Source organism: Aedes aegypti, chromosome 1, assembly GCF_002204515.2.
Source record: "Aedes aegypti strain LVP_AGWG chromosome 1, AaegL5.0 Primary Assembly, whole genome shotgun sequence".
Classification (NCBI taxonomy): Eukaryota; Metazoa; Arthropoda; class Insecta; order Diptera; family Culicidae; genus Aedes; species Aedes aegypti.
In genome coordinates this window covers 169682706-169694677 of record NC_035107.1, presented here as the reverse complement: position 1 = coordinate 169694677, position 11972 = coordinate 169682706, and the positions used below count along the sequence as shown (strand labels likewise).

Sequence of the window (11972 nt, the reverse complement as noted above, 5' to 3'; positions counted from 1 at the left end):
TGAAAGTTCAACCGAGCATTATATTTTTCAAGTCCAAAACCAAGAAATACCCATAGCTTTTCCTAATCATATTTTTAATAGACACTCAGTTTTTCCTATGTTGACCATAGTGTATTGGAATTGAGTTTATATGTTATATTACTAATTCTTCAACTAAATAAAAAAATTGACCTTCCGCAAAAATATGTTTTCCATCCAGTGAAATTTGATGATGATTTGAATTGAATATACCTATTTTTTCTGCATCGTCAAAAGCATCGAGACTGTTTGTTGATATTTTCTGGTTTTTCATATAACAGAATGTACCATAAATCCTACAGTCAATAATTACCTGAAATGTATTTCATCTCTGTCTGAATAAGCATATGTGATGTGCACTAATGTAACTCACCTCTACTGGAGATGGCCGCGTCTGTCGTCGGCACCAGCAAAACCACCAACAGCAACAGGCAGCAGCAGTTGACCAATGTGGGAAGCAGGCAATCAAAGCTCCGATATCGTCCACCGAACCGTCGAAGTGGAACGAATCGCGAAAAGCAATCTATCGGAGTCATCTGGCTGCTGCCACTGCTGTGAATGGCGTTGCGTCTGATGCTGCTTCGGTTATTGGTTTGAGTGCTTCTGATGGTGTCGCTTTCAATGATTGCGGTTTCGCAAAAGATCGCTCCGCTCGGTGTCACACACATCTTGGTTTCTTCGTCTGTAATTACTTTCTGGCACACTTAGGATAACAGGAAATATTTCCACCGCAAATCCATTTAATTTTCACCGTAAATCCTTTGAGATTTCCTGAGAAAAAAAAAAAAGAAGAGAATACCTTTTGTTACTAAATAGTCTGTTTTTGAAGGACTTCTACGTCGCACAAAATGAATCCAATCTACTCTGAGACATAGTAAAATACATGGAAAAACCTGCATGCAATTAAAAAGCAATTACTCGCTAGAATGGTGTGTTTTTCATTAAGCTTTAAATTGAATCTAGCCGTAGAATGCAGGGTAAGGGCGTCACAAAAAGTACTTCATTCTTTTTAACGCCTGCTCGCCTTTACACACTCATTTACTCTTATAATGCTAGTGGCCGCGCTAGCGTTATTTTTTCTGCTTTTCTTGTCCGACCATTTACGTCAACGATTTGGAATTCCTTGTTTTTCCATCAGTTTTGAGGAAATCAATGTTCCGACCACCATGTAACCTTTGAAGATATTCTGCAGACGCATGCATAGGAAGAGTTTGATATGAAGACGTTTTTTTATACATGGATCAACTCTTCTTCTACCAAGGGGTGAAAACTTACGCCAACTACCAAGGGTCCAAATATATTGAAAGTGCAACTTTGACCATGCATAGCTCTGTCGTTTTTGTAGTAATTTTCAAAAATGTTTCAGTATTGGAATCGGACTCTATTCAAGATTGATATTCATTTTTAGGTTTTTGATGCGTCCACCCAAAGTTATAAGGCAAAAGACACTTCCTAGTTTTTTTGAAAAACGCATTTTTTTTTCACAAATTCAACAACAAACCAAAATTTAAAGCGGTAACATAGTTTTTTCGACGTTTATATAATTGTTTGAGTGTAGTGAACATGTTTGACCAGAAATATAAATTTTTGAATACACTCAAAATTCCTTTCACTCAAAATAATACGAAAACCCCTATTTTTGCCTGTAACTCGAAGCTCAATGCGATAACATTTACTTTTTTCGACATAAAAATTGTTGTGAAAACCAAGTGACATGTTTGAGTAAAAAAAATAAATTTCCGACAACACTAAAAACTCATTTTACCCAGAAAATCACACAGAAAACGTTTTTCCTATGCTTTTTGTCTGTACATCAAAAATAAAGGTAATTACATGTAGTTTTTTCCACATGAATTTTCTTGTAGAACTCAAGTGAATATTGCAGATAAGAATAAGAAATTTTTGACTACGCTCAGAATTAACCTAGCAAACAACACAAAAAACTTATTTCCCGAGTTTGTTTACCTGGAGAAAAAAAAAACTCAAGGCTTGGCATATAGTTTGACTTCTACAAGTACATCCATACCTAGATCTACATGTCATAGCCTTAACTTTTGATTAACAGACAAAAATAAAAGCTGAGGAAATACGTTTTCTGTGTGATTTTCTGGGTAAAATACATTTAGACTGTTATTGAAAATGTATGTTTTTACTCGAACAAGTTCACTTGGCTTTCACAAACTGTTTTATGTTTTTATTATGTTCAGGCTTTCTGAGGGAGGTTGGGTATACAGTAGGGCAGATCAAAATTTAAAAAAAGTTCAGTCTCCCATATCTTCCGTGTCATCCTTGCCATAAAATAGTTTTTTTTGTGAAATTTTCAGCTTTCTTATGGTGATTTAAAGGTGGCCCAAAGGCAATGTAGTTTTATATGGAAATTACTATAGAGAAATTTGAAAAAATGTTCCCAACATGTTAGTACTGTAATAGAGGTACAAACTTATCATCTCATAGTGAAAACTCATTTTTTAAACCTTAATGAAGGATGTTGCTGAAGAAATAAATCTCTTTTGAGATAATTTTGTATGGGATTTTCGTAAATACTTTAAGGCCTGATAAGGAAGATATGGGAGATTGGACTTTAAAACTGTTTTATGTTTTGAACAGGTGTTAATCAAATATAATTATAAACTTTCATATGAGGTACAAATTTCTTAGATCGAACTATGATTACGAATGCACCAATGATTTATAAAACGAGCAAAAAAGTTTGGGCACGCCTGGTCTATGCTATGCGTAGTAATGTAACCATTTTTCATTTTACTTACTTACATGTTTCATGAAACTAAATGTGACCGCAGATGCTTGAGACGTAAATACTTTATTACACAAAAAATATCACGTCTCCACTGTGGATGTGGCACAATTCAGGCGTTGATGGGTTGAGTTGCTAGATTTTTTCTCAGCTTTGCGGAACAATTTTAAAAAGGTTATGAAAATCATTGCAAGTAAAATCTATAAATAATTCGACTCCTTGTGTGTTCCTAAGAATTATGATGAGAAATTATTTGAATTTTTATTTATGTAGAACAAAAATTGATCAAAAATTGAATCTCTAATTAAATCCACTGGAACGGTTCACACCTTAAATTGGTGAAATTAAAACATTCATGAAACGAAACATAGGGTTTGTCTAGTAAGTAATCTTGCACCTTTTTATCCGACGATTCAGCCAGTGTCTCATAGTCTCTCCGTACTACTATTCCACACCCTCTCTTACACTTAAAAGTTATCCCTTAAACATCCAACCCACCGAAGGAGCCAAAGGTAGGTCATTCCGATATGGCCAAAGTTGAAACAAAAGGAATCGAATAGAATGGAAGCTCACCCCTTCCTATTCAGTGCCTTATTTTCCACGGGCACATTCCCACACTGTCTCTTATTACGATGCCATAAACCAATCTACCAAAGAATCCTGAAAACTGCCAACAAATTGGACCGAAAGGAGCTACCCCCAGAAAGCAGAACTAACCGGGTTGGCTAGGCAGTTGGAAGAGCGTGGGAGGAGGGGGCTAGCAAGGCTAAAAACTGAGCGGGTAGCCAATTGTAGTTGATTCCTTCGTGCGCTCGGTACTTTCGTTGGGCCCTGAAACAATTTTAAAGAACAATAAATTTAAATTTATTTCCAACCATTTACGGGCCGGCATTCAACTTTTCTTCGACGTAGCTTTTTGTGTTTAAGACAGGCCTATGATGATGCCGACGATAGAAATGGTGCCCTCGGTTGAACTGGTCAGATGAAAAGAAGCTGATCGGATTATACTAGAAAGTTACAATTCCATTGCCATCATGTCTCGTCATGCGATCAAATTGCTTTTAGTACAGTTGAAAAATTCAAAACTTCACAAAGATTTGCGGTGGTCAAATTTTAAATTGTATTTGTTGGATTTCAATTCTGCAACGAACTTCCGTCTGAGGCTTTGCGTGATTTCTTTCAATATGTATAATTTATTGCATGTTCATTTGGAAGGGATTTGCTATTTCATGAACAATGAAATCAACAACCATGCATCGTCAATAATCAATTGTTTGTTGACTCTACGCCAACAAAGTCCTTGAACAACTGAATTACATTATTTTTTTCAGAAATATTCAAAGATTCTATTCTGTTTTTGAAATGAACAGTTATTCAATAATGCAGAATAATATTATTCAACTTTATATGACAATGCATTTCTTATTCCGTATTGTAATGCAAGAAAGTTGCACTGATATTGAGATACTAGGTACCCTGGGGAAAAGTGGGACCTAAAAAGGGCAGATCAGACACCTTAGTCACCTTAAGGCAGCATATTTGGTGATGCTTGCACGAAAACATAAGAAGTAATGGTTAAAAAATATTGAAAACTTTATAAGAAAGACTGAAAAATTAAATATTGATGACTGATTGATTTAAAGAATAATCAAACAGAATTTCATGTTGAATACATACCTAATTGAATAAAGGCACTGATCAAAACGTCTTTTTGAAGAAAATGATCTTCGGATACAATACCTAAACAAAAATAAAAATCGAAAATAAATAAAAGTTAAGAGTATGTTCGTACTAGCTGCATGGATTTTGACAAAAACTAAGCTTAGAAGCAGGTTCTGGTCCATCGGGGACTTAATGCCAAGAAAAAGACAAAACTAAATGTACGAAACGTATTGTTCTTTAAAAAAAAAGCTGAACACTGACAAATTGAAAATGCATATAAATGTGTCGTTAGGCAAATTATACATATATGTATATATCTGATCTCCCGGATGATTTAGCAAATACAATCCATTTGAAACAATAAGCATAAAGCCATACAACGTCAGAGCCCACGTAACATAGCAAAAGCAAAGCAAACAAATCCCTGTAATAAACCTAAGCACATATGAGAGACCCATATAAAATAAGCACAGAATGAGTAGGTCAGTTATGAACCAACTGAGTAAACAGACGTTTCAATAAGATCAGTCTATGGAGAAAAATTGTGTGCAATCATCATTAGTTGCGTTACGGTTACAGTGAAGAAAAGAAGTTATCTCAAAACCAAAAATGAACTGTGCAAAAAAGCTCAATAGAACAGCACTTCTCCTGTGCCTAATAATAGTTCTGAATTCTGTAAGTTCAATCAACAAAAAGGTTAAATATTGTGTGGAACAAAACATGTTAAACTTTAATCAAGTCTAAAATAAACATTCTAGGTGACAAAGGAAATCAATGCAAACATCCTCAAAATGATTCGCAATCAAGTAGCACTAAAAATTGGACAACTAATGAGAAAACTGTTCCCCATGGAAAAACAACAAGAAGTCACAACACCAAAACCCATATCCGACGTACTAGAAGAGATCAAAAAAATTCTATTCGAAACAACAACGACTTCAACAAGTGGTACTGAAAATGCTACCACTGAAGAAGAAGAGGAAAAATCAACTGAAACTGAAGGTACTACCACTGAAGAAGAAAAAGAAACAACTGAAGCAAAAACAGAGCACCCTGAATCTAAAGAAACCACGCCCGAAGAACAAGAAAAGACGACTGAAACAGAAGGTACAACAGCTGGAGAAGAGAAAGAACCAACAGAGCATCCTGAAACTGAAGGTACTACTACTGGAGAGGAGAAAACAAATGAAACTGAAGGTGCTACCACTGAAGAAGAAAAAGAAAAAACTGAGGCAACAACAGAGCACCCTGAATCAGAAGGTACCACGCCTGAAGAAAAAGAAGAGACGACTGAAACTGAAGGTACATCAGCTGGAGAAGAGAAAGAACCAACAGAGCATCCTGAAACTGAAGGTACTACTACTGGAGAAGAGGAATCAACTGAAACTGAAGGTGCTACCACTGAAGAAGAAAAAGAAACAACTGAAGCAACAACAGAGCACCCTGAATCTGAAGGTACCACGCCTGAAGAAAAAGAAGAGACGACTGAAACTGAAGGTACATCAGCTGGAGAAGAGAAAGAACCAACAGAGCATCCTGAAACTGAAGGTACTACTACTGGAGAAGAGGAATCAACTGAAACTGAAGGTGCTACCACTGAAGAAGAAAAAGAAACAACTGAAGCAACAACAGAGCACCCTGAATCTGAAGGTACCACGCCTGAAGAAAAAGAAGAGACGACTGAAACAGAAGGTACAACATCTAGAGAAGAGAAAGAACCAACAGAGCATCCTGAAACTGAAGGTACTACTACTGGAGAAGAGGAATCAACTGAAACTGAAGGTGCTACCACTGAAGAAGAAAAAGAAACAACTGAAGCAACAACAGAGCACCCTGAATCTAAAGAAACCACGCCCGAAGAACAAGAAGAGACGACTGAAACAGAAGGTACAACAGCTGGAGAAGAGAAAGAACCAACAGAGCATCCTGAAACTGAAGGTACTACTACTGGAGAAGAGGAATCAACTGAAACTGAAGGTGCTACCACTGAAGAAGAAAAAGAAACAACTGAAGCAACAACAGAGCACCCTGAATCTGAAGGTACCACGCCCGAAGAAAAAGAAGAGACGACTGTAAACTGAAGGTACAACAGCTGGAGAAGAGAAAGAACCAACAGAGCATCCTGAAACTGAAAGTACTACTACTGGAGAAGAGGAATCAACTGAAACTGAAGGTGCTACCACTGAAGAAGAAAAAGAAACAACTGAAGCAACAACAGAGCACCCTGAATCTAAAGGTACCACGCCTGAAGAAAAAGAAGAGACGACTGAAACAGAAGGTACAACAGCTGCAGAAGAGAAAGAACCAACAGAGCATCCTGAAACTGAAAGGTACTACTACTGGAGAAGAGGAATCAACTGAAACTGAAGGTGCTACCACTGAAGAAGAAAAAGAAACAACTGAAGCAACAACAGAGCACCCTGAATCTGAAGGTACCACGCCTGAAGAAAAAGAAGAGACGACTGAAACAGAAGGTACAACAGCTGGAGAAGAGAAAGAACCAACAGAGCATCCTGAAACTGAAGGTACTACTACTGGAGAAGAGGAATCAACTGAAACTGAAGGTGCTACCACTGAAGAAGAAAAAGAAACAACTGAAGCAACAACAGAGCACCCTGAATCTGAAGGTACCACGCCTGAAGAAAAAGAAGAGACGACTGAAACTGAAGGTACATCAGCTGGAGAAGAGAAAGAACCAACAGAGCATCCTGAAACTGAAGGTACTACTACTGGAGAAGAGGAATCAACTGAAACTGAAGGTGCTACCACTGAAGAAGAAAAAGAAACAACTGAAGCAACAACAGAGCACCCTGAATCTGAAGGTACCACGCCTGAAGAAAAAGAAGAGACGACTGAAACAGAAGGTACAACAGCTAGAGAAGAGAAAGAACCAACAGAGCATCCTGAAACTGAAGGTACTACTACTGGAGAAGAGGAATCAACTGAAACTGAAGGTGCTACCACTGAAGAAGAAAAAGAAACAACTGAAAGCAACAACAGAGCACCCTGAATCTGAAGGTACCACGCCTGAAAAAAAGAAGAGACGACTGAAACAGAAGGTACAACAGCTGGAGAAGAGAAAGAACCAACAAAGCATCCTGAAACTGAAGTACTACTACTGGAGAAGAGGAATCAACTGAAACTGAAGGTGCTACCACTGAAGAAGAAAAAGAAACAACTGAAGCAACAACAGAGCACCCTGAATCTGAAGGTACCACGCCTGAAGAAAAAGAAGAGACGACTGAAACAGAAGGTACAACAGCTAGAGAAGAGAAAGAACCAACAGAGCATCCTGAAACTGAAGGTACTACTACTGGAGAAGAGGAATCAACTGAAACTGAAGGTGCTACCACTGAAGAAGAAAAAGAAACAACTGAAGCAACAACAGAGCACCCTGAATCTGAAGGTGCCACGCCTGAAGAAAAAGAAGAGACGACTGAAACAGAAGGTACAACAGCTGGAGAAGAGAAAGAACCAACAGAGCATCCTGAAACTGAAGGTACTACTACTGGAGAAGAGGAATCAACTGAAACTGAAGGTGCTACCACTGAAGAAGAAAAAGAAACAACTGAAGCAACAACAGAGCACCCTGAATCTGAAGGTACCACGCCTGAAGAAAAAGAAGAGACGACTGAAACAGAAGGTACAACAGCTGGAGAAGAGAAAGAACCAACAGAGCATCCTGAAACTGAAGGTACTACTACTGGAGAAGAGGAATCAACTGAAACTGAAGGTGCTACCACTGAAGAAGAAAAAGAAACAACTGAAGCAACAACAGAGCACCCTGAATCTGAAGGTACCACGCCTGAAGAAAAAGAAGAGACGACTGAAACAGAAGGTACAACAGCTGGAGAAGAGAAAGAACCAACAGAGCATCCTGAAACTGAAGGTACTACTACTGGAGAAGAGGAATCAACTGAAACTGAAGGTGCTACCACTGAAGAAGAAAAAGAAACAACTGAAGCAACAACAGAGCACCCTGAATCTGAAGGTGCCACGCCTGAAGAAAAAGAAGAGACGACTGAAACTGAAGGTACAACAGCTGGAGAAGAGAAAGAACCAACAGAGCATCCTGAAACTGAAGGTACTACTACTGGAGAAGAGGAATCAACTGAAACTGAAGGTGCTACCACTGAAGAAGAAAAAGAAACAACTGAAGCAACAACAGAGCACCCTGAATCTGAAGGTCCACGCCTGAAGAAAAAGAAGAGACGACTGAAACTGAAGGTACATCAGCTGGAGAAGAGAAAGAACCAACAGAGCATCCTGAAACTGAAGGTACTACTACTGGAGAAGAGGAATCAACTGAAACTGAAGGTGCTACCACTGAAGAAGAAAAAGAAACAACTGAAGCAACAACAGAGCACCCTGAATCTGAAGGTACCACGCCTGAAGAAAAAGAAGAGACGACTGAAACAGAAGGTACAACAGCTGGAGAAGAGAAAGAACCAACAGAGCATCCTGAAACTGAAGTACTACTACTGGAGAAGAGGAATCAACTGAAACTGAAGGTGCTACCACTGAAGAAGAAAAAGAAACAACTGAAGCAACAACAGAGCACCCTGAATCTGAAGGTACCACGCCTGAAGAAAAAGAAGAGACGACTGAAACAGAAGGTACAACAGCTGGAGAAGAGAAAGAACCAACAGAGCATCCTGAAACTGAAGGTACTACTACTGGAGAAGAGGAATCAACTGAAACTGAAGGTGCTACCACTGAAGAAGAAAAAGAAACAACTGAAGCAACAACAGAGCACCCTGAATCTGAAGGTACCACGCCTGAAGAAAAAGAAGAGACGACTGAAACAGAAGGTACAACAGCTGGAGAAGAGAAAGAACCAACAGAGCATCCTGAAACTGAAGGTACTACTACTGGAGAAGAGGAATCAACTGAAACTGAAGGTGCTACCACTGAAGAAGAAAAAGAAACAACTGAAGCAACAACAGAGCACCCTGAATCTGAAGGTACCACGCCTGAAGAAAAAGAAGAGACGACTGAAACAGAAGGTACAACAGCTGGAGAAGAGAAAGAACCAACAGAGCATCCTGAAACTGAAGGTACTACTACTGGAGAAGAGGAATCAACTGAAACTGAAGGTGCTACCACTGAAGAAGAAAAAGAAACAACTGAAGCAACAACAGAGCACCCTGAATCTGAAGGTACCACGCCTGAAGAAAAAGAAGAGACGACTGAAACAGAAGGTACAACAGCTGGAGAAGAGAAAGAACCAACAGAGCATCCTGAAACTGAAAGTACTACTACTGGAGAAGAGGAATCAACTGAAACTGAAGGTGCTACCACTGAAGAAGAAAAAGAAACAACTGAAGCAACAACAGAGCACCCTGAATCTGAAGGTCCACGCCTGAAGAAAAAGAAGAGACGACTGAAACAGAAGGTACAACAGCTGGAGAAGAGAAAGAACCAACAGAGCATCCTGAAACTGAAGGTACTACTACTGGAGAAGAGGAATCAACTGAAACTGAAGGTGCTACCACTGAAGAAGAAAAAGAAACAACTGAAGCAACAACAGAGCACCCTGAATCTGAAGGTACCACGCCTGAAGAAAAAGAAGAGACGACTGAAACTGAAGGTACAACAGCTGGAGAAGAGAAAGAACCAACAGAGCATCCTGAAACTGAAGGTACTACTACTGGAGAAGAGGAATCAACTGAAACTGAAGGTGCTACCACTGAAGAAGAAAAAGAAACAACTGAAGCAACAACAGAGCACCCTGAATCTGAAGGTGCCACGCCTGAAGAAAAAGAAGAGACGACTGAAACTGAAGGTACAACAGCTGGAGAAGAGAAAGAACCAACAGAGCATCCTGAAACTGAAGGTACTACTACTGGAGAAGAGGAATCAACTGAAACTGAAGGTGCTACCACTGAAGAAGAAAAAGAAACAACTGAAGCAACAACAGAGCACCCTGAATCTGAAGGTACCACGCCTGAAGAAAAAGAAGAGACGACTGAAACAGAAGGTACAACAGCTGGAGAAGAGAAAGAACCAACAGAGCATCCTGAAACTGAAAGTACTACTACTGGAGAAGAGGAATCAACTGAAACTGAAGGTGCTACCACTGAAGAAGAAAAAGAAACAACTGAAGCAACAACAGAGCACCCTGAATCTGAAGGTACCACGCCTGAAGAAAAAGAAGAGACGACTGAAACAGAAGGTACAACAGCTGGAGAAGAGAAAGAACCAACAGAGCATCCTGAAACTGAAGGTACTACTACTGGAGAAGAGGAATCAACTGAAACTGAAGGTGCTACCACTGAAGAAGAAAAAGAAACAACTGAAGCAACAACAGAGCACCCTGAATCTGAAGGTGCCACGCCTGAAGAAAAAGAAGAGACGACTGAAACTGAAGGTACAACAGCTGGAGAAGAGAAAGAACCAACAGAGCATCCTGAAACTGAAGGTACTACTACTGGAGAAGAGGAATCAACTGAAACTGAAGGTGCTACCACTGAAGAAGAAAAAGAAACAACTGAAGCAACAACAGAGCACCCTGAATCTGAAGGTACCACGCCTGAAGAAAAAGAAGAGACGACTGAAACAGAAGGTACAACAGCTGGAGAAGAGAAAGAACCAACAGAGCATCCTGAAACTGAAGGTACTACTACTGGAGAAGAGGAATCAACTGAAACTGAAGGTGCTACCACTGAAGAAGAAAAAGAAACAACTGAAGCAACAACAGAGCACCCTGAATCTGAAGGTACCACGCCTGAAGAAAAAGAAGAGACGACTGAAACAGAAGGTACAACAGCTGGAGAAGAGAAAGAACCAACAGAGCATCCTGAAACTGAAAGTACTACTACTGGAGAAGAGGAATCAACTGAAACTGAAGGTGCTACCACTGAAGAAGAAAAAGAAACAACTGAAGCAACAACAGAGCACCCTGAATCTGAAGGTACCACGCCTGAAGAAAAAGAAGAGACGACTGAAACAGAAGGTACAACAGCTGGAGAAGAGAAAGAACCAACAGAGCATCCTGAAACTGAAGGTACTACTACTGGAGAAGAGGAATCAACTGAAACTGAAGGTGCTACCACTGAAGAAGAAAAAGAAACAACTGAAGCAACAACAGAGCACCCTGAATCTGAAGGTGCCACGCCTGAAGAAAAAGAAGAGACGACTGAAACTGAAGGTACAACAGCTGGAGAAGAGAAAGAACCAACAGAGCATCCTGAAACTGAAGGTACTACTACTGGAGAAGAGGAATCAACTGAAACTGAAGGTGCTACCACTGAAGAAGAAAAAGAAACAACTGAAGCAACAACAGAGCACCCTGAATCTGAAGGTGCCACGCCTGAAGAAAAAGAAGAGACGACTGAAACAGAAGGTACAACAGCTGGAGAAGAGAAAGAACCAACAGAGCATCCTGAAACTGAAGGTACTACTACTGGAGAAGAGGAATCAACTGAAACTGAAGGTGCTACCACTGAAGAAGAAAAAGAAACAACTGAAGCAACAACAGAGCACCCTGAATCTGAAGGTACCACGCCTGAAGAAAAAGAAGAGACGACTGAAACAG

At 39.6% G+C, this 11972-nt stretch overlaps 1 protein-coding gene and 1 long non-coding RNA gene across 3 annotated transcripts; one reads left to right on the top strand and one right to left on the bottom strand.

Moving 5' to 3' along the window:
* Positions 1–386: 386 nt before the first annotated feature.
* Positions 387–4690, bottom strand: LOC110679228. The gene is made up of 2 exons (XR_002502313.1): positions 4451–4690; positions 387–789 (listed from the first exon to the last, which is right to left on the bottom strand). It is a non-coding gene; the product is annotated as an uncharacterized LOC110679228 (long non-coding RNA).
* A 311-nt stretch (positions 4691–5001) lies between these two features.
* LOC110679219 (spindle pole body component 110-like) lies at positions 5002–7271 on the top strand. 2 transcript variants are annotated; one of them, XM_021853371.1, is made up of 2 exons: positions 5002–5110; positions 5194–7271. In XM_021853371.1, the coding sequence occupies exon 2, from the start codon at positions 5393–5395 to the stop codon at positions 6509–6511; it is 1119 nt and encodes a 372-aa protein (XP_021709063.1). In that variant the 5' UTR covers positions 5002–5110; positions 5194–5392; the 3' UTR covers positions 6512–7271. The 2 variants fall into 2 exon arrangements, with proteins under 2 accessions (XP_021709063.1, XP_021709055.1); XM_021853363.1 differs by having other exon boundaries at positions 5005–5110; positions 5175–7271.
* The last annotated feature ends 4701 nt before the right edge of the window (positions 7272–11972 follow it).